The sequence below is a fragment of the Tetranychus urticae genome, chromosome 3 (assembly GCF_039701765.1).
Source record: "Tetranychus urticae isolate SD_2017Ah chromosome 3, NJAU_TeUrti_SD_1.0, whole genome shotgun sequence".
In the NCBI taxonomy this organism is placed as follows: domain Eukaryota; kingdom Metazoa; phylum Arthropoda; class Arachnida; order Trombidiformes; family Tetranychidae; genus Tetranychus; species Tetranychus urticae.
In genome coordinates, this window is record NC_142960.1 from 4,696,333 (window position 1) to 4,719,222 (window position 22,890).

A 22,890-nucleotide genomic window follows, 5' to 3' on the forward strand; every position below is an offset into this window, starting at 1 on the left:
ACAAATTGACACAAATGGGTAAAAGTTAGTGTCTTCGAAATCAAAACTCTGTTGCCTTGTAGAGGCATAAAAACTGAATCCTTTTATGCCATTTAAGAGTTTCTCTGATCAATAGTTTCCGAGAAAATCGTGCTCGAAGTTGAAACTTCGATCGCGTTTTATTCAATTATGGAAGCAAATATTTTTATGAGACTCATTTTCCTCGATGATAATTTTTATGGCCAACCAGAAAATTACTTTGTTTTATGAAATTAAACTCTATGTTTCTGTTAAACCGATAAGTTCGATTTTGAGTTAAACGTGTCGCATTCTGTGACCATAAGATTTAAAGAACTCGAACTTATAATTGGTCGATAAAAATTGTTACTACACATCAACAGTATAACCCTTTTATGCGATTTAAAAGTTTCTCTGGTCAATAGTTTCCGTGAAAATCGCGTTCAAAGTTGAAACTTGGATAGCCTTTAATTCAATGGACTTGGAGACATTGTGAATGTTTGGTCTTTACAATTTAAACAATTGTATAGTGAATCTGGATAAAAAAGCGATTTATGACTATACAGTCCAGTATTCGGTTGAGGCTGAACAAGTAATCGTTCGACTTGCGTTGGGTTTTTACAGTCTTTCACAGGTTAACTCTGGTATCAATAATATTGTTTGTTACTAAAAGATACACATAACATCACAACTGTCACATTTAGGCACAGATGGAAACAAATTGGTTAAAACGGGTAAAAATAAGTGTGATTGAAATTAAAACTCTGTTGCCTTGTAGAGCCATAAAAACTGAATCCTTTTATGCCATTTAAGAGTTTCTCTGATCAATAGTTTTCGTGAAAGTCGAGTTCAAAGTTGAAACTTCGAACGCTTTTTATTCAATTATGGAAGCAAATATTTTCATCAAACTAATTTTCCTCGATGTAAATTCAAATGGTCTACCAGAAAATGTACTTTATTTTATCAAATAAAACTTTGTTTTGCCGTAAAACCGATAAGTTCGATTTTGAGTTAAACGTGTCGCATTCTGTACCCATGCTATTTAGAGAAATGAAACTTATTATTTGGTGACTAAAAATTGTCTCTACACATCAAAAGTATAACACTTTTTTCAAGCAATGGATAGGTCGCTTGATTTTGGCCATTAACCCAAAAAGTTTGAGCCTCAATATTTCGAGAATGGTTGCACTTGTGATCATCATTCTTTGACCAAACATTAGATCTTACTATTGATTAAGATATGCTATGACTAAATACCAAAGATATCTGAGTTAATTCATTTAATAATGAATATTCTTTTAACACTCCAGAAAAAACCATTTATCTTTATTAATCAAGTATCAAATCTGGTACCTAAATAATACAATGCTATAACTTTTTTTGCAGTTTCTTGAATCATAAGAAATTTCAACATGCCTCAGTCCATATAAAAATCTATTCAATGGTCAAAGAATGATGATCACAAGTGCAACTATTCTCGAAATATTGAGGCTCAAACTTTTTGGGTTAATGGCCAAAATCAAGCGACCTATTCATTGCTTGAAAAAAGTGTTATAATGTTGATATGTTGAGACAATTTTTATCCACCAATAATAAGTTTCATCTCTCTAAATAGCATGGGTACAGAATGCGACACGTTTAACTCAAAATCGAACTTATCGGTTTTACGGCAAAACAAAGTTTTATTTGATAAAATAAAGTACATTTTCTGGTAGACCATTTGAATTTACATCGAGGAAAACTAGTTTGATGAAAATATTTGCTTCCATAATTGAATAAAAAGCGTTCGAAGTTTCAACTTTGAACTCGACTTTCACGAAAACTATTTACCAGAGAAACTTTTAAATCGCATAAAAGGACTCAGTTTTTATGTGTCTACAAGGTAACAGAGTTTTTATTTTAGGGAAACTTATTTTTACTCTTTTTTACCCACTTGTGTCAATGTGTGCATAAATGTGACAATTGTGTTGCTAATTGTGTCTTTTTAGTTACAATCAATATTATCGATGCCAAGGTAAACCTGCGAAAGACTGTTAAAGGGCTAAAGTAAGTCGAACGATTACTTGTCCAGTCTTATCCAAGTACTGGAGTATATAACCATGTAGATCGCTTTTTTATCCAGATTATAATACAGTAGTTTCAGATTGTAAGACCAAACATGCACATTGAAAGACCAGTTTTCACAAAGAAGGTACTTAACACTGACGTGTGAATTTTTATTGTTTTTGACAATGGACAGATAATTTCAGAGAAACCCAAAAACCCACTTAAAAATGAAGAGACCAAAAATAATTTTAAATCAATAATCAATTTCTTGCAAACTTAGCGAAACACGCTTCGTCATGTTTGAACAGTAATTCAGGTAATCTTCAGAGCTAATGTACTCAGATGCATGGCTTATTGATATCCAACAAAATTATCAACATCTTAAGCTTTAATGAAGGTTGAAAATTCACACCTCGGTGTTAAGTACCTTAGGTATCTTATTTGCCGAAACTAGTCTTTCATTGTAAATGTTTGGTCTTTACAATCTAAAACGACATTAAGTGGTATTAGTTAGTTATCTTATTTAAATGCCAACCTTTCTACGCCATTATTTTCATTATTCAGAACCATGGAAACATGATTAGCTAAACATGGATATAAAAAGCTCAAGTAAAGGTTTCGATTTTAATATTGATCAAGGACACCTTTGGTAAGAATAATCAGTATTTCTGTTGAACTGCTTTATAATAATTGTCATGTTTGAATGATAAAACATATTATCTGACATGTTAAAGATAATATGTTCCAGTCAGAACTTCTAATCTACATTGTAACATGATATAAATAGCAGAAAATCTGCATATCTGTTGTCACTTTCATTGAGTTTCTCAGTTAATATTTTATTCTCTTCACAGACATACACCTATCCTAAACATGGTTGCAGCAGCGAAAGGAACAAAAATGACTTTATCTGATGGGAATCAGATTCCTGTTTTCGGTTTAGGAACCTGGAAATCGAAGCCTGGTGAAGTGAAAAACGCTGTTAAGTTTGCTTTATTGGAAGCTGGATATCGTCATATTGATTGTGCTTTGGTTTACCAAAATGAAGACGAAGTTGGTCAAGCTTTGAAGGAAGTGTTTGAATCTGGTGCTTTAAAACGTGAAGATGTTTTCATTACATCCAAATGTTGGAACTCGTATCATTCTCGAGCTAAAGTGACCGAAGCCTGTAAACTATCCTTGAAAAATCTTGGTCTTGATTACCTCGATTTATACCTAATCCACTTTCCAGTGGGTGTTCAAGAGGGAGGTTCAATGTTTCCAGAAGATGCTGAAGGCAAAATGATTCGATCTGGTGTGGACTATCTTGAAACATGGAAAGGTATGGAAGATGTTCACAAAGCTGGATTATCCAAGTCTATTGGTATTTCAAACTTCAACTCTGAACAAATCAAACGAATTCTCGACAATTGTGAGATCAAACCAGTGACAAATCAAATTGAAGTTCATCCTTACTTGACTCAGGAACCATTGATTGATTTTTGCCTTAAAAATGGCATTGCTGTTACAGCATACAGTCCATTAGGTTCACCTGATAGACCATGGGCTAAGCCGGAGGATCCATCACTTCTTGATGACCCTAAAATCAAAGATATTGCCAAGAAACACGGCAAAACATCAGCTCAAGTTTTGCTTAGATACGCTAATCAACGTGGTCTAATTGTTATTCCCAAAAGTGTTACAACTACTCGAATTGCCGAGAATATTGATATCTTCGATTTCGAACTGTCACCAGAAGAAATCGCTACAATCAATAGTTTCAACCGTAATTGGAGAGCAGTTGCATTTAATACTTATGCTGGCCATCCATATCATCCATTTACAATCCCATTCTAACAAGACTAACACTAACATTGAAACACAAATTACATATGAATTAACATGTTTGCACGGTTAATCTGTATTTTTAAGCACTAATTTCCAATGCACGAATCAATAAAAATCTTAAAATCAAAAGCGTTTATTCATTATTTCTAGATCGTGTCTAATATAAACTTTGTGAATGATTGGTCCGATTTGATCTTTTCAAACTGATTGAAAACGGCTAAATAATTTTCCATACAAAAACGATCGCAATCAGTTCTTTTTAGTTATAATTGTAAAGTCTTAATATACTTGACGGTTACTAAATTATTTCGAGGATGTTTTGATGCAAGCATAAATCGCTTTCTATCTCAGATTAATGATGAATTGTATTAATTAATTGTATACATTAGGTATTAGCTATATGTGATTGAAAGTCAACTTTTCTCTGTCAACACAATTACTTTCACCATTCAAACCATAGAAACATAATTAGTTATTCTGAACCATCAAACCCTATTCGATAAAATCAATAATCACACAAAAGCCATTTAAAGTGTTAAAGGAAATTAAAAGGAGTAATCAATGGATTCTCTCCTAATTTGAGTTTAGACTGTCACTTGTTGGCTCAGTAGGGAAACTTTTCTCATCATGATAATAATCTTGAATGGCAATGAGAATCATCCATTTATTGATCATTCTTCATTAATCGTGAAGCATCATTTATTGTGCATGATTCTGACGATTTTACTTTAATTATGCGAATTTCAAATCAAACTTTTGTTAACATCACCATTGCTTTCATTATCCAAAACCATAGAAACATGATAGGTAAACACGAATACAAATAGTGTCGATTTGTGTTGATCAAAGATAACTCTGCGTCAGAAAAGTCGTTAGTTTTGTTTATAAAGCACTATTTTGTATGTTTAGAGATTCCTTTGGACATAAAAGTAAGGACTTAATGGTTTGTAGGCCATTGTCTGAAGTGTGAAAACTGAAGTCATTAGTGCTAACACAAAAATATCTGTGCTCGCACTTTTTAACAGTCTTTCACAGGTTAAATCTGGCATCAATAATATTGTTTGCTACTAAAAGATACAAATAACAACACAATTGTCACATTTATGCACACATTGACACAAATGGGTGTAAACGAAGAAAAATAAGATTCACTAAAATTAAAACTATGTTGACTTGTAGAGACATAAAAATTGAGCCCTTTTATGCGATTTAAAAGCTTCTCTGGTCAATAGTTTTCGTGAAAGTCGAGTTCAAAGTTGAAACTTCGAACGCTTTTTATTCAATTATGGAAGCAGATATTTTTATGAGACTCATTTTCTTCGATGTAAATTCAAATGGTCTACCAGAAAATGTACTTTATTTTATCAAATAAAACTTTGTTTTGCCGTAAAACCGAAAAGTTCGATTTTGAGTTAAACGTGTCGCATTCTGTACCCATGCTATTTAGAGCAATGAAACTTATTATTGGTCGATAAAAATTGTCTCTACACATCAACAGTATAATACTTATGTCAAGCAATAGATAGGTCGCTTGATTCTGGCCATTAACCCAAAAACTTTGAACCTCAATAGTTCGAGAATGTTTACACCTGCGATCATCATTCTTTGACGAAACATTAGATCTTACTATTGGCTAAACTATGCTATGACTAAATACCAAAGATATCTGAGTTAATTCAATCAATAATGAATATTCTCTTAACACACCAGAAGAAACAATTTATCTGCATTAATCAAGTATCAAATCTGGTACCGAAAAAATACAATGCTATAACTAGTTTTGTAGTTTAACGAATTGTCTGTAATTTCAATGTATTAAAGCAAATAATTGCATCTAATAAATAGTCAAAGAATGATGATCACAGATGCAACCATTCTCGAACTATTGAGGTTCAAAGTTTTTGGGTTAATGGCCAGAATCAAGCGACCTATCTATTGCTTGACATAAGTATTATACTGTTGATGTGTAGAGACAATTTTTATCGACCAATAATAAGTTTCATTGCTCTAAATCTTGTGGTCACAGAATGCGACAGCTTTAACGCAAAACCGAACTTATCGGTTTTACAGAAACACAAAGTTTTATTTCATAAAATAAATTACATTTTCTGTTAGACCATTAAAATTTACATCGAGGAAAATAAGTCTCATAAAAATATTTGCTTCGATAATTGAATAAAACGCGATCGAAGTTTCAACTTCGAGCACGATTTTCTCGCAAACTATTGATCAGAGAAACTTTTAAATTGCATTAAAGGATTCAGTTTTCATGCCGCTACAAGTCAACAGAGTTTTAATTTTAGTGAATCTTATTTTTCTTCGTTTACACCCATTTGTGTCAATGTGTGCATAAATGTGACAATTGTGTTGTTATTTGTATCTTTTAGTAGCAAACAATATTATTGATGCCAGATTTAACCTGTGAAAGACTGTAAAAACCCAAAGTAAGTCAATCGATTACTTGTGCAGCCGGGACTGTATCTTCATAAATCGCTTTTTTATTCAGATTAATTATAAAGTTGTTTTAAATTGTACAGACCAAACATTTACAATGACTCCATAATTTAATTAAAGGCTATCCAAGTTAACACAACTTCTAACTCGACTCTCGCGAAAACTATTCAGCAGAGAAGTTCTTAAATCGCCCAAATGGATTTTCACGGATTGATGCAACAACAAACCAAGACCTGCTCTCAACTTTCGAAGAGCATTTCTGCATAAACATCTTTCAAAATACAGAAATCTTGCTACTTGCTGCGTTTATTCAAACAATTTTGCTGATGATCAATTCGTCAAGAACTAACAAATGCTAAACTGCTTTGATTGAATTTGAAAGCTCTGTTACTCTGACAAGGGAAGTGACCTTGCTTGTACGGTCATTTTCGATTTTTTTCGAGTTTATATTGTAGAGGACAAAAAATAATTAGACACGTATTTTTGCTTTTTTTACGCCGGTGCGCGGTTATTGATATTTAGGCACTTTTAAGTGAGGATATTGCATTGAAATCTATTGAAGTCACTGAAAAGTGATTCACAATTTTTATTAAGATTTTTCATTTTTCTGTTTTTCATTGTTTTACTTGCTTCTCAGTGACTGGAATTCATTACTATCTTTAATTAAAAGTGCCTAAATATCAATAACCGCGCACCGGCGTAAAAAAAGCAAAAATACGTGTCTAATTATTTTTTGTCCTCTACAATATAAACTCGAAAAAAATCGAAAATGACCGTACAAGCAAGGTCACTTCCCTTGTGAGTTTGTTTCATCAAACCCTATCCGATAAAATGAATAGTCTCCCAAATAATACATTACAATATAATAATGCTAAGTCAACTAAGCGGCTAATAACTGGCCTCGTAATTCACATGTAAACTGTTGTTCACATTGTGATATTAGTGTTTCACTTTTAGATGTACCGTACAGCACTAGTTTTATAACATCGAGTGAATCAACTCCAAGTTTTAACTCTTGGAGTTGATTAACTTAAACTTTTTACTTGAACATTTACGAGTAATTTTCAAGCTTGTTGCTAAGCATTACCTGACAACAAAACAGACATTTCTGCCATCAAAACAATAAGACGGCCATTACTCCAAGTGATCAAATTAAATAAATTACAATCATCACATGCTTAACCCAATAAATCAAATAATTGAAACATCAATTGTGTTTTGATTTTTGGTGAAGCTTGTGAGCCTGTTATTGACTTAAATCATTTTGCCCGATTTCATTTCAACGAAATAATGTTTTCTTTCGATTGGATGTAAATCCCTTCTAATAAAAGATGAAATTCAAAATTCATTTTCCAGTGTAAGTTAATTCATTATTTATTACTTTCTCTAATTAAGATACAATTTTTGATTTGCTAAATCTAATTTCTCATTAACAGTTCAAGTCACAATGATTTTGCTTCTTGTGTTGGTTGGTTGAGTGGCGAAGAGGTTTTGACTGCTGGAGATGACCATAAACTCCTCATTTGGAACGCACTGAATCATGAAGTTATCCAAACCATCAATTTGCCTGAAGATTTATTTCCAACTGATCTTCATGTCTACCCAAAATGGAGTCACGGGACGCGTCAGAAAAGCGCCGAACTATTCTTGATTGGTTCAACTGATGGTAGATATCACATTTTCAGTCGCACTGGTAAACTAGAGAAATCAGTTGAAGCTCATAAAGGTGCCATTTTGGTAATCAAATGGAGTCATGATGGAACTGCTTTAGCCACTGGAGGGGAAGAAGGCCAAGTCAAGATTTGGTCTAAAAGTGGAATGCTAAGGACAACTTTAACCTCCCATCCAACTCCCGTTTACTCATTAGCTTGGTCACCCTCCAACGATTCAATTATTTATACAATCGACTCTAATCTTGAAATTAAACCTCTATCACCTAAAGTGAAACCAATTTTGTGGAAAGCTCATGATGGTGCTATACTGAAAGTTGGTTGGAACCAATGTAATAACACAATAATTAGTGGAGGTGAGGATTGTCGCTATAAAGTTTGGGATTCTTCTGGTAGATTATTGTTCATCAGTGGAATCAATGACTATCCAATAACATCGCTAACATGGACACCAAATGGATCACTATTTGCTGTTGGTTCATTCAATGCTCTCAAACTGTGTGATCAACATGGCTGGACTTATTCATTGAATAAACCCGCAATCCAAAGTATCTTCAACCTTTGTTGGTCTCAAGATTCAACTCAAATAGCTGGAGTCACAGGTAATGGAAGCGTCATTTTTGCTCATGTTATTGATAAATCCATTGACTGGGCTAATTACCAGGTTAGCTGTTTAAGTCAAAAGATTTTAAAATTTCGAGACATTTTGATCAATACTGATGAAGAAATTGAATTTCGCGAAAACATAACTCAGTTTTCCCTTGCACATGGATATCTAATTGTCATAACTACAAATCAATGTTTGATTTATCGTCCAACTAATTTAAATGCTCCTTACACTATTGACTTGAAAGATTCAACTGTTAATTGTCTCTTGCAATCATCGACTTCATTTCTTTTGGTTGATTCCACCAATGTTTATCTCTACTCATACGATGGACGCTTTCTCAACAACCTCAAGTGGATTGGAATGAAGACTGACTTTTTAAATCATAGAACCATTTCAATTAGTCCTGAAACATTGGCAGCTATCGATGCAAATGATAATAAAATAATTCACTTCATTGATCTACCAACTGGTAAACCCATAAACGCAAACCCAATGATTAAACATAAATCAGAGGTAATGGTTGTTGCTCTTGGCTCGACTGGACCACCAAATGAACGAAAAGTAGCTTTTATTGATAAAAATTGCGATTTATATCTGACTTTGGTTCGATCACGTTCAGTTTCATCCCAAATAATCAAAATAAGCTCAATGATTAAATGGATTCTTTGGTGTGATACTGCCAACATGTTAGCCGCTTTAGGTGAAAATGGACGAATCACTTGCTGGCTTTATCCTCAAGTCGGCTTTGTTGATCGAGATTTATTTTCATTGGCAGTTATTGAAAAAGATTGGTCAGACAATGCTTCTAGAAATTTACAATTAACAGATTTTCACAATAATCAACTAACTCTACGTTTGTCTGATGGTTCACCAGTTCAGTACTCAATCAGCTCATTTCCAAGAATCTTACATGGTTATGTTTCAAATGGAAAATGGAATGAAGCTCTTCAGTTATGCCGATATTTAAAATCATCTCCTGATTATTTACCTCTTTGGGCTTCATTGGCAGGAATGGCTCTTAATGGTCATAATTTAGAGATAGCTGAATATGCATATTCAGCAATTGAAAAGGTTGATAAGGTTTTGTACATTCAACGAATCCAAAAGCTGCTCGACTCTGCAGCTCGAAATGCTGAAATAGCTTTGCTGTGTGGTAACATTCAAGAAGCCGAGAATATTTTAATTGCTAGTAAATTCATTCTAAGAGCGATCTTAATTAATTTGGAAGTTTACAATTGGGATCGAGCTTGTGATTTAATGGATAAATATGACAATAAAGAGCGAATCTATGGAAATGTCATTCTGTTTTATCGCCAACGTTACTTGGAGCGATTTGATAAAACAGAAGACAATAAAAGGTTGAAAAAATTAGCCAATGAGGTAAGTTAATGTCATAAAATTTTTAGTCTTTTGGTTTCTAAATGCATCATCATTCGTAATTGATCAAGTTTAAAACTCAATTCACAAGTAAGATCATCGATTGATTAAATAATTGCTTCAATCAATTTATAATCGAGAAACTCAGAAATAAAAGCTTTGTTTAGATGTTGATTCAAAGATTATTTTATTATTTCATATTCTGTAAGAGCTTTAATACAATCAATAAGCCTAACTCGGAAAATGATTCTGGTGATCTTATGTTCATTTTTACATGAATTTGAGTCTTTAAACATCTAAATCTTTCTCTTTTTATTCCAGATTGAATCAAGGAATTGGGAACAAGTTGAAGAAATTATCAAAGATCCTTATAAACACAAGCATGAAATTTGATTTAAATTAAAAATGATTGATTTATTTATTTGGAAATTTTACATTCATTGCATTTTGAGAGGGCCTAATGTATTGTATTTAAATCTGTTTCTGTGTGAGCCTATTCAATATAAACTGTGTAAACCAGCAGCGTCCGTTATGGCACCATCGCGACCCTCTGTTGATTGGTGTTGTTCAAATGGTTTAAGAATAATTGTAAAGGTTAAAATGGTTCCAAACAAAATTAGAATCTCGTTAATGCCACTAATCGACTCAGGATCTACCAAACGAATTGGACTTTAATGAAATCTTAAACCATCTATGCTGGTTCCATACACATGGATATAACCTGATGGAGTTGATTAAATTTCAACTGTTGTGATTAAATTTTCTCATCGCTCAGTAAGAAACCTTTGAAATTAATTGGTGAAGACAGGTCAAGTATGTTAATGAAGCAAATGCATAACTAACAATGGAAGAGGCCATTGAATAAGAAATGTAAGAGATGAAAACTTATTAAGCGAAATTGGGTGATTAAGCTAGACAAGATGACATGGCGACTACGATGATGCCCGGTGAAGTCAATTTTAGCGTGATTATTAATCTGGTTGATAAAGATAAATCAAAAGCTTTATTTCTCAGAATGTAAGAGCAAAGTGGGAATCAAAATTAGTAGGAAGGTTAGTAAAATTTGATGCATTGTTGGTGTTACATTTTTGTTAATCAACAGACTTACATGATTAAAAAATTGTTTGGTAACAATTGAATGCAGATTCATTTGTAAAATTAAATTGTTAAAAAGATCCATGTAAATTTCAAAGGAATCATACAAAGCTGTATCAATCAGATTTGACAGTAAATATTGGCTTCTGAGAAACTGTTGACTTAGAGAATGAGATGTTTTAACTGTTGAATATCATTTGTTCAACCGTGACAATTAATCACATTAATTATTGACGGTTCTATTGAAATTAATAACTGTCATTCAAGTTGAAGTTTTGATCGTTAAAGACGCAATAGCTTTAAAAAGTAAATTGTTCAGGTAAATGGTGAATCAATCAGGATCTTCATTCTTTAAACCGTTTGATACTTTGTTTTTGCCAAATTTGATTGTATACTGATTGTACTATCCTGTGAGTAGAGCATAAAAAATATGAAATTCATTTAGTGTGTGCAATAAAATATTATAAAAGAGATTCTTATAGTAAATGCATGATTTAGGTGAGATTTTGATATCGATTTGTTGATGAAAAGCTAGAAGAACCTTAGAAAGAGTAACAATTTAAAATAAACCAAATTAATTATTATAAGTAGTTTATAACAGCATAAACAGCTAAATGCAGAGACATCCAAGTTAACGATAAAAGGAGAGCAATAATCGAGATTATTAAACAATCTGTTGAAGGTAAGAAAATGAACTAAAATACTAACAACAAATTTTACTAAAAAACATGAATAAATGATAAGTTTTACTATTTCAAATCATTAACCAGGCAATTGAAATGCATTGTTGCTGAAGGCACTTGCTGTAAATATTTGTAAGGCGACTTATAAAGGTTGGACTTAATCGGACGGATTATATGTCTTTGTCAATAAACAATTAATATTCACAGTACGCTGATCATAAAAACTGGGTGAAACGAGTTTTTTACAATCCCTATTGATTCTCATATTTACTTGATTGGAATTGTCTAAGAGCTTTCCACTCGTTTTTATATTCAAATTAAATAGCTGTTAAAAGTTAATCATATTTTGATTCATATAAGTTTTGTCATTGAAAGTCACTAATTACGTTAATTGAGATTATTTTCTCTCCATTGTTAGTATGAAAAAAGAAAGTCAAAGATCATTATTTGAGATGGAAAGACTATCGAAGAAGGCGTAAAGGAAAAAAGGGTCAACAATTGAATTGAAGATTCCAACACTTTAACCATCTCTAACACAGCATGGACTTAAGCGAAAGGAACGCATCAAAGGCACTAATAATGATGGAGGTCCAGCTTGATTTAGGAATGGATGCTGTAATAGCTCTTCGGCAGTTGCTCTTTGCGCTGGATCACGGACCAACATTTTATCCAAGAAATTTTGTAGCTGAGGTGAGACCTTAAGAGCATTCTTTAATTTAGGAGGTTCCATATCCCTTATGCGTCTCATTGCAGGCAATGGAGGTTCATCGAAAAGCGGTGGTTCTCCGTCAACCATTTCAATGACCATTATTCCGAGAGACCAAATATCAACTTCTGTCCCATAGGGTTGTCGTGAAATTACTTCTGGTGCCATCCAATATGGAGTTCCCACAAGAGATTTACGTTTAGGAACTTCAGGTGACACTTGGGCACAAAAACCAAAATCAGAAAGTTTAATCTGAAGGCAAGAAAAAAAATATTAATGTAAAGAAGAAACTGGAAAAAATCAGAATAGGTAGTGTTGTGTTGTTCTCGTTCAATGTAAATTGACTTCAATGAAACAATACAACACAAACGAAAAAAGTTGAAAAGTTTACGCACTTTTCCATCAGCAGCTAATAAAATGGAATCACTTTTAATATCTCTATGAATAACTCCTTGGGAATGTAGGAATGCCAATGCTTTGAGGCATTGCATACAGACAGTTGCGATTTGATCTTCATCCATTCTGTAAAAATAAAAAAAATGAGATTAATTCATCTTTAAACCATTGAGTTATTGAGATGAATTACCTTGATTGAGTGACAATATCAGTAAGAGCACCACCTTCTAAAAACTCCATAATAACCCATAGTTCTTCGTTGACAAGATACGAATCATACATTTCAACTATATTAGGATGATGATAGTCTCTCATTATTACAACTTCATTAAATAATAATTCACGTCGTTGTTGCTTCCGTAGATCCATTTTTTTAACAGCAACAAGTTTACCAGTTGTTTTTTGAGTAGCTATACAAACTTGACCCGTTGATCCTGTACCAATCAAAACAAAATTTTCTAAATTCTCTCTAGGGTCGCCTGGACTAACAACCATTTGTAAAGCGGCACGAAACTGTTCTTGAGAAAGTCTCTGTTGAAAATCTCGGTTGCTATCCTTTTGCAATGTTGTCACTTGCATATTTTCCTGTCCAGGAGATTGTCGAAGAAATTGAATTGCTTGTTGATTGATTTGTTGCTGTGTTTGTTGTTGTTGAAGCTGTTGTTGTTGTTGTTGTTGAAGTTGTTGTTGTTGTTGTTGCTGCTGCTGTTGTTGTTGCTGTGCTTGCTGTTGTTGTTGTGCTTGCTGTGCTTGTTGCTGTGCCTGTTGTTGCGCTTGTACCTGAGCTTGTTGCTGTGCTTGTTGCTGTTTTTGCTGTTGCTGCTGCTGTTGAAGTTGTTGATGAAGCTGTTGATGAAGTTGCTGTTGTTGTTGTTGTTGAAGTTGTTGATGAAGCTGCTGTTGCTGTGCTTGTTGCTGTTGCAATTGTCGTTGTTGTTGTAGTTGTAGCTGCTGTTGCTGTGACAGTTGCTGTTGTTGTTGCTGTTGATGCTGAAGTTGTGATTGATGCAAAGCATGCTGTGGTTGTGCTTCATTTTGTTGTTGGAATTGCTGAAGTTGGAGAAGTTGTTGAGTAAGATCCTGAGGAAGTGAGAATACATAAAATAAGTTAAAATATGAAAAAATGAACGAATGAATGAATTTACCATATTTGATATGAACTGAAAGTAACTTTTGTTTATGATCAATCTTTATGATTTATTAAACTAGAATTTGACTTTCTCTGAACATTGAAATATGAATAATTATTTATACTCACTAATTGCTGTTGTAGTTGCATGTACTGTTGTTGTGGGTGTTGATTTGGAGATTGATGGATCTGTTGTAGAAGCAATTGTTGATGCTGTAGCTGTTGTGGTTGATGTGATTGGAATGGCTGTTGGAATGGTATTGGTGTTGGCTGTGGAGACACTGGTTTTGACGATGACATGCCATTTGAGTTCAATGAATATTGGCTCAAATGTAATTGTTGATGGTTAGGAGATGTTTTGGGACGCACAATAGTTGGTGTCACATTATTTGAAGCTGCAGGAGTTGTAGGTGCACCTTGAATTAGGCTTGTCCATTGAGGAGGTAAGCCGACAAATTTGCCTTCCCGTCGGTCGAATCCAGTGTGAACACGATGCTCAAAGTTAGTTGGAGCTGAGATAGTAGGTCGTTTTTTCTTCTTTGAAAACATTAATCCACAGTTCAATTCAACTAATTAAAATAAAACAAAAGAAATCAAAATGAAAAAACAAAACTTCAACAAACATTTATTGAGCAAAATATATTTTTTCGTTTGGGTGGAACACTTGCTAGAGGTTTCTATACTGTGGACTACAGTATTTTTTCCTGTGTACAGGTAATGGGAGGGGATTGGGAGGGGATGGTTGGTTTTACAATTGTTTAGGTTTGGTTTTGGTTATGAAATTCTATTTGCTGGTTCAGTATTGTATTTATGCATGTTAGGTCTTCTATTATTTGTTGATCATTTTTTTTGTCTTTTTTGAATCTCCAGTCTGTCCTGCCATTGGTTACCAATTTCATCTTCTTGCAATCTTGTAAGTAGTGTTTTGTTGTTAGATTTTTTCCTTTGATGGATGCTAAAATGTGAACCTTCAGTGAAACTTCAGAGATTAGGTTTACGGCCGCCATTGCTTGTGTTTTTCCAATTCTGTTGTATATTTGTAGTGGATTTTTGGGGTCAAAGAGTAGTCTCATAGTCTGGTTATTTGGCATGTTTTCATCTAGAATGTTTGTAATTTTCTCAGTTAGGTTTTTCTTAAATGTGGTTGTTGAAATGAATTGTATGTTTGCTTGTGGTTGGTTTTCAGTGTTTATGTATTGCTTATATGGTTCTTCTGTTTCCATCCAGTACCATTGTTGACAGTAGTCACTTAGAATCGAGCTTAAATCTTTCATTGTGTCTGAGTTTGGGAATTTAGATATACTCTTGTTGACGTGAAAGGTGACCAGTCCGTGCCCATATCTTGTTGCCATGAAGTATGCCAGTAATATTCTTTCTCCAGTGCTTGAACCTTCTTGATTTTTGTAGTTGCATTCATTTTCTTCCACTTTTATTCTTGTCTTGTCTTTCCAAAGATTTATCATGACTGCTTTGCCAACGTTGACATGAACTTTCCTTTTGAAGAAGTTTTCTATCGATATTCTTCTTTTCGGAAAGGTCGGGAGAGGTGACATTATTTCCAGGATTGGCCATTCCTTTAGATTTTCTGATGTCTTCAGTATTGCCATTGTTATGGTTGTTAGCCACGTTACTGTTGGGTTTTTGATGTTAAATACTAGGGTCGGCGTGAGGATTGAGTTTTTTGATCTTAAAGCACACAATTCTTTCAGTTTAGTGTGAACTCTGTTGTCGATGTTTCTTAGCAGTTGTTGGTAATTGGTGTTTTTATGTAGACATGTTGGTGATAGTTCATATAGCATTTGTCCAGTGAAGGCATTCAATATTTGTCGTAGATAGAAAATCGGTAATTTTGATATTGTATCTTTTATACTTCTCAGATGTGTTGTTTGATCATCTATTATCTTCTTGATTTTCATTGCGGAGATGGATCTTTCGATTCTTTTTCCTGTGATTTGTTGATTGTTTCTCGACATTGCTTGTGGTGCACATATCTTTGTTTTGCTCATGTTTAATTCCAGGTTGATTTGACTGATTGCATATCTGGTTAGCTCTATTACTTGGTCACAGTGTTCCATTTCGCACAGTATGTTGATGTCGTCAGCAAAACAGAAGATTTCTGAAACTCTTTCATCATTTCGGATCTGTCTAAGGGGTTTGTCCAACGCCAGAACGAAGAGAATCGGTCCAAGTGCTGACCCTTGCGGGACTCCTTTTTCGTCTCTTTTGTAGTACGTTATATTGTTGTGTTTGGTTCTTAGCCATCTGTTGTGGACCATTTGTTTCAGCATTCCCACTGTTTCTTTTCCAAGCTTCTCCTCCAGTATTGGCCATAGGTAACTTAGGTCTACGTTGTCAAACGCCTTTGTTATATCAAGTTGCAGTAGGACTTTATCATTGTTAACTTTTTCAGCGATTCTCACATGCATATCTTCATTGTTGTTGTTGGATTGATAGGCATATTGCGAGTTTTCAAGTAGTATTTGTGGCATTACTTCTTGAACTCTTTTACACAAGATTTTGTCAAAGATTCTTATGATGAAGTTTGGTATCCTTATCATTCTTAATTGATTGTTCGCTTTCGGAATGAAACTTGCACCATATATTTTTGCTGGTTGGGGTACATATCCTTGTTGAAAACACATTTTGATGAGTTTAATGATTTGGTCCATATTTTTTTCCCATAGTTTATTCCAATCTGATTTTAAGAATTCGTCCGCATAGCCACTTGTCTTCTTGAATTTCATGTTTTGGATGAATATCACTTCACTCATGCTAAGTGGACATGGCCCCGTGAATCCACATGGTCCGAAATATGGCTTCGATCTGGAGAACTTGGTCAGCTCGATTTTTACTTCATCTTTTTCTGATAGTTTGCTGTCTAGATCATTGATCTTATTGTTTTTTACAAGTTTATTTAGGGCATACCAGTATAGAGTTGGCATTTTCCTTGCTTTCCAAAGAAACTTGTAAAAGTTTGTTGTATGTTTGATTTCTAGGATTTCTATTTCTTTCTTGATTTGATCTATTCTGTCTTTGTTTTCTGAGTTTACTTCTTTTCTGAGTAAATTGTTCATTTGATTTTTTAGTTTCCCTATTCTTTTGTTTATTGCTAGTCTTTTTGGTGGTAGTTTTGCACTTGTTTGACTATTGTTGGGATGATTTAGTATTTTCCTAAATTCCCTGTCTATCTGTTCTGATGTGAGTTCTGTTGTTACTAGGCTTAGATTGTAATTATGGATCTTTCTTAGTCTGTTTGCTATTGGTTTTGTGTATTTTATTTTACTCATTTTTACTCTACTTTCTAATAGTCTGTGATCTGTAACTATATCGTGATATTCAATTTCCTCTGTTTCTAGATTTTTTGTTAGTATTAGATCTACCCAAGATTTTCTATCACCACTGTGGTAGGTGAAGTTTTCATCGTTCGCTGGTTTGTTCTCCAGTCTGAAGCCTAGATCGGTGACGATGGTTTCCATAATTCTGTCATGAGCATATCTTGCAGGCCGTTTGGACCATAGTAGCGAGTCACAATTCGAGTCCATTATTACCACAGCTGGGAGATGTTGATATTTTTGAAGGACACTATACAATGTTTCAAGATATTCTTTTTGTTTCATTCTGTTGGTCGGGTTAATGTAGCCACATATTATCATAACTTGTTCGTCACCATGCTCAATTAGCGCTATTATTAGATTTTCATGTTGATTGTTGATACCGATTACCCTTAGTTCTTTGCCAATCACTAGAACTGTTTGATCGTTAATAATTACTCTTTTGTTGTTTATGAAGGCAAGTGTTTTGGCTCTATTTGCTTCAGCTATACCAAAGCAAATTAGAGTCTCTTCAAGCATTACTTTTATGATGTATTCCGTATTATGACCGTTCTTAGCTACATTTAGAAAGCTGACACTTAGAACAGTTTCTGAGATCTCGGAATCATTATCCACTGGTACCTGATGGTGAAGCCCAGTGACAGATTCTTCACTTGCTGAGTTAGAGTTGGACATTGGTTACTGTATGTTTGATGACCGATCGAGTATTCTTCAGGACACGAAGCACACTTTTGGATTGACACTGTGTTTATCTGATTGCAGTTCCCTGTATGTTGTAGACAACATATACTACACTTCGGAGGATTGTTGCAGCAAGCAGTTTGATGATCAAATGATTGACATCTGTTACAGTTCTTTAGGCCGATGTTGTCGTAGGCTTGACAGCTTTTGTCCAAAAAAAGTATTTTTCCCTCGTTGTTTAGGAGCTTGTTCCTATTTTGACGGCTGATGTCGATGGTGATACGTACTTGGTCGTTTTGAAAGTTGTTGACTGTTTTAACTTTTGTTATGATGTCATTGATCCATCCATTCGTCTTGATTATGTTGTTGGTAAGAAAGTCTATTGAATGATGAGCAATAGAATCACTTGCAAAGAAGTAAATTTGTGCTGGTCGAAGTTTCCTCTGGTCCACTGTCCATTCATTTAGTGATGTTGTTATGTGATTAGCGATTTCACACTTGTGAATGTTGTTGAAAAGACCAATTATTGAGATGTTGTCACGGTAGACCACATAAGAGATCTTATCTTCTACATTTGCTAGTTCTTCCAGGACTGTGTTAAGAGTGTTTCGTACATTTATTGGATCTTTGAAGTCGGGGGAGTTTGATGGGGTTACTGTGAGTTCAACTTTTCTGGGTAGGCCTTTAGTGCAGACCCAGTTGTTTCTTGTTGCTTGAAATTCACGTAGGATTGATTTGTTGATTGACATTTTTGTAGTTTGGGGTGAGTTAATGAGGTATTCTGTTTGGTTAGTTTTATTGTGATGGATTGGGTTGATTGTTTTGAGTGGAGTTGTTTTTCTTTTTGTGTTTCATTTTATGACTTGGAGAGGATTAGTTTATAGCCTGCAGGTGTTTCAACTTTTCAGTTGGCTTTCTTGGATTTACTTTTCAACTGGTTTGAGTTTTTGTTAATCTTTTTATTGTCTGTTTCTTAGTAAAGCGGTTTACATTTCTTTGTCATGAAAGGGTTTACAGAGTAGTTGAGTTTTTAAGTCTTTTCAGTTTCGTTTGTAGGTTCAGAGTTATTTTCTTCTTTGTTCTCTACCCTTCTGAGTGCAAATTCGTTTAACATTTTAGAGTGTTCGGGTCATTTAGTGCATTATGGATTCATATGGAAAGTTAATCTTTTCTATTTCTACTTTTAGCCTTTCAATGAAGACTGGGCAGATTACCTGGAAGGCATTATGTCCTTTTCTTCTGCAGTTTGGACAGACCCATTCATTTGAGTTTTGCTGATTTCTGCAAGTTTCATTATGGCGTTTTGTGCAGTATCCGCATCTAGTCATGTTCTTGCAATCTCTAATTGCATGTCCAAAATTAGCGCATTTCCTACACAATTTTATGTTAAAGTAGTCTATTGCTCTAACATCACCATGTCCTACATTTACCCATCCTTTATTTTTCTCTATTCTTTCTCTAATTGAGGGTAGAATCTGAATTATTAGGTCATGAGCTTGATTAGTCTGGTTGTAGGCAATGATTTTATTGTTTTCTTTATCGAGGGGCCATTGATTTTTCTTTTCTAGATATCTAATGAATTGTTGTTCAAGATTTTTCTCTGGGTTAAAGTATTTGACTCCTATGAGTTTGATTTGAGGTGGCCTTATTAACTGAGTCTCACATTGCCACGTTGGTCTTTCTTTTTTGATTAGCTCCAGGAGATTTTTTCTGTGATTGGCTGTCTCGCACTTAATTTTGCAGCATTCATAGCTAGGTATTACTTTTCTGACTTTGATTTGTGGGTTATCATTCTCTATTAGTAGCTTTTCTATTTCTGTCTGTATTTGAGCTGCTGATGTTAGGCCTCTTTTGTTTTTTATTTCTTTTATTTTTACTATTATCGTGAAACAAGTTATGACCGGTTCAATTTTGAACCATGTTTTTGGTTCAGTCTCGTCCATAGTCATAAATTGAGTAATACTTTTCCTCATTTTGTTGTTACCAAATGAACTTGTGTTCATTTGTGATGGTTCAGAGATGGGTACTGTATTTGTGGTGACCATCAGCTTACTCATTTTGTTAAACGAAGTTAGCACTCTTACATTATCAGGGTTAAGTTCACTTATCCAGTTTTGATCATTGATCATTTGTGTGGTAACATTTAGAAATCTGGGATCTTGTAGAATGTCAGCTATGTTGTTTGAGTTTGATTCATTGGCTTCTCCATGTTTAGTTATAATTTCCAGAATGTCTTTAAAGTCATTGTGTTGCAAGGTTGTTTTCTTTCCCTTAAATGAGAAGAAGGTGTTTTACATTAGATTTGTGTCATAGGGTTTTTGTGTCTTATTGTTTTCATTTCTATGAATGTTTGTGTCTTATTGTGTTATTTGTTGTTCAGTATCATTATTTATTATTATGGGTTTTGACTTACCAAGATTGTGGTTATTGTCGTTTTTCCTTCTGAGTCCATATTCTACTCACTTCGTACAGGTGTTTTGTTATTTTTTGCTTGATTGGACAAGATTTCTTCGTTTCTTTTCCTAGGTATTGATTCTGATGTTGGTCTGATGATCACTTAGTTTTAAAGATGGAGACTTTTGTTAGGTTGGGTGGTTTGGTTGAGTTTTCAATAGAAGGCACAGTATAAGGTACGGAGATAACTTTTTTTGATGTTGCTCGTTCGAAACAAAGCAAAACAGTGAAGGAGATACCATATCTGATACAGCCACTATCGTTTCGGATCAAGTAAAACCAATCCACAATCAACTCAGCGACATCTATCTTGAGATAAATTGGTCACTGACCGCTGGTCAGACACAATTTTCTGTAATGTTGTCTAAAATTGTGAAGTTCACACTGCAACCGTAATGTTTTGATACACTTGGTTTGTGAAATAAAACTCTACAAAATGAATTCAAAAGTTTCATACTTTCAACATTAAATTTGAATTTTAATGATAGAGCACAATTCCCTGATTTTCATATGATCCTTTTATGTTTTGTGTAAGAATAAATTATGATAATCGCACAATTGATGACGGTGATTAGCTCATTATGGTTAAAAGTTGCAATAATTTGGATGCGGGAGTAAATTTAAAAGTTTCTTTAAACAGTATACAAAAACTGTAGCTTTCGCCTAATTTGATAAATCAAAGGAAATCGAAGTTGAAGAGAACCTCGAAGTCGAGGATAATTCCGCAATTCAGAGTTATTACGATATATGCTGATTTTTTTTGGGCAGATAGTGTTAAGCGTTTAAAATTGCAATTGATTCATTAAAAACTGTTCAGATGAGTCCGAATAGACAAAGATTCTCGTTAAAATTTTAGATTATACCTATTGATTCAATTAAACGAGTTAAAATGAAAAACATGATAATTTATTGTGACTCCAAACTCATGGCGATAGCAGCTTGAAGTTGTTTTTGTTCGTCTTCCAATTCACTTTCTAAACTTGCAGCGATCGCTCTCGCTATACAGCTCTCTTCGTCTCCTTCTCCGGTGAAAGAATCCCCTTTTACTGCTTCCGTTGAGCTTCGGTCACCATATTCAACAATAGCATGAGGTTTCTCTGTTTGTTCAACTCTCATGGTCGATAATACTTGGTCAGATTTACATGCAGGTAATTCTCCGTTAATAATAAAAATAGAGTATCCTTCTTCTTGCAATTGTGCCAAAAAGAGGGCCAAGTAAGTGTCCGATATCAATTCAGGTCCACTTAGCAATGAGTTTAGATTGAACCATTGGTTACCAATCTTCCTTATTGTCAGCCAATGGTCTCTATAATTGCAAATATAGCATTTTTGGGACCTGAAAGGGTAAGTAAATTCAAATTAAAATATTGGACATGGTTATTAGATGTTTATGTTGTGCTCACGTAGGATCTTTACGAGCGATTTCTGCTATAGCATTTTGACTTTTAAAAGGTATCAGCTCTAGACTCCACACTTTAAGAGCATTTGCAATAACTTGAATAGAAAAATATCCACTATCATCCATGTTAAAAGAAGGACCCTGAAAAAGAAGAGATGAGCATAAAATAAGTGACAGTTAATAAAAATAGCGCTGAATTTGATCAAAATCATCAAGCGCTTGAAACGGAATAATATGTTGAAGATTTATTTTTAGAGTGACAGCTCATAAAAATAAAAATATTGAAATAACTTGTCATCTAAACGATTTCTTATAAAGCAGACTTCAAGACTCGAGATACATAGAGAACGGATTGATGCTTGGCAGAACGGCAATGTAACTTTAAAGTCACAGATTAAATAAACTAAAATGAAACATGCATAATTTATTTACCTCAATGAATTCCCGATACTCTGCTCTGTTTTCCCCACCTTCTGCCATTTTCAATCTCTCCTCATCATCGATGGTCTTCGCAATGGTGGCCAAATCAAATTCTGTAAAATAAGGTCCTTGGAGTAAAGCATTAAGACAATGTTTTGCACACAATTGGCCTTCTTGCTGTACAACGAGGAATAAATAAGAAGGAAAATGCAAAATTAAAGTTAATATTGTATCTGAAAAATTAAAACATTTTTAAAAATTAAACTGAAAGCAAAATACAAACCTTCTCATGGAAAATCAGATCCATATTTTCTTAAAACTAATTATGATTGCATTTACAGTTGGATCAAATTTTATCGGTCAGTTTGAAAGCTAACGTAATCACCCGTCAACAGATCAAAACATAGTTCCTCATCGGAATAGGTTTCATGAAACAATTATTATAACAGGTTTTCAAAAAATATTTCAAATTACTGTACTCATTACAGTGTACACTAGTTGTAGTTAAAGGGGTGGAGGATGGTGATTGGCTAAGGCGGGAGAATCAAAGTCTGAATGAACTAAGAACAGCCATTAATCTAAGAAATTAAATAATGATACTTTATCATGTAATA

General features: G+C 34.0%; 4 protein-coding genes and 1 pseudogene across 5 annotated transcripts; 2 read left to right on the forward strand and 3 right to left on the reverse strand.

Moving 5' to 3' along the window:
* Positions 1-2,559: 2,559 nt before the first annotated feature.
* LOC107371300 (aldo-keto reductase family 1 member B1 pseudogene) lies at positions 2,560-3,999 on the forward strand (annotated as a pseudogene). Its single transcript, XR_016199975.1, has 2 exons — positions 2,560-2,692; positions 2,898-3,999. The product of XR_016199975.1 is annotated as an aldo-keto reductase family 1 member B1 pseudogene (transcript).
* A 3,459-nt stretch (positions 4,000-7,458) lies between these two features.
* Positions 7,459-10,477, forward strand: Oseg5 (intraflagellar transport protein Oseg5). Its single transcript, XM_015939336.3, has 3 exons — positions 7,459-7,681; positions 7,761-9,984; positions 10,303-10,477. The coding sequence occupies exons 1-3, from the start codon at positions 7,656-7,658 to the stop codon at positions 10,372-10,374; spliced, it is 2,322 nt and encodes a 773-aa protein (XP_015794822.2). The 5' UTR covers positions 7,459-7,655; the 3' UTR covers positions 10,375-10,477.
* A 494-nt stretch (positions 10,478-10,971) lies between these two features.
* Positions 10,972-14,614, reverse strand: mbt (serine/threonine-protein kinase PAK mbt). The gene is made up of 4 exons (XM_025162818.2): positions 14,120-14,614; positions 13,052-13,941; positions 12,861-12,987; positions 10,972-12,717 (listed from the first exon to the last, which is right to left on the reverse strand). Exons 1-4 carry the CDS (start codon positions 14,537-14,539, stop codon positions 12,280-12,282), a joined length of 1,875 nt encoding a protein of 624 aa, XP_025018586.2. The 5' UTR covers positions 14,540-14,614; the 3' UTR covers positions 10,972-12,279.
* A 4,376-nt stretch (positions 14,615-18,990) lies between these two features.
* LOC112539958 (uncharacterized) lies at positions 18,991-20,594 on the reverse strand. The gene is made up of 2 exons (XM_025162817.2): positions 20,417-20,594; positions 18,991-20,273 (listed from the first exon to the last, which is right to left on the reverse strand). Exons 1-2 carry the CDS (start codon positions 20,453-20,455, stop codon positions 19,137-19,139), a joined length of 1,176 nt encoding a protein of 391 aa, XP_025018585.2. The 5' UTR covers positions 20,456-20,594; the 3' UTR covers positions 18,991-19,136.
* Positions 20,595-21,072: 478 nt separating this feature from the next.
* LOC107371795 (ataxin-3) lies at positions 21,073-22,762 on the reverse strand. Its single transcript, XM_015939959.3, has 4 exons — positions 22,560-22,762; positions 22,289-22,453; positions 21,861-21,997; positions 21,073-21,793 (listed from the first exon to the last, which is right to left on the reverse strand). Exons 1-4 carry the CDS (start codon positions 22,581-22,583, stop codon positions 21,364-21,366), a joined length of 756 nt encoding a protein of 251 aa, XP_015795445.1. The 5' UTR covers positions 22,584-22,762; the 3' UTR covers positions 21,073-21,363.
* Positions 22,763-22,890: the final 128 nt, after the last annotated feature.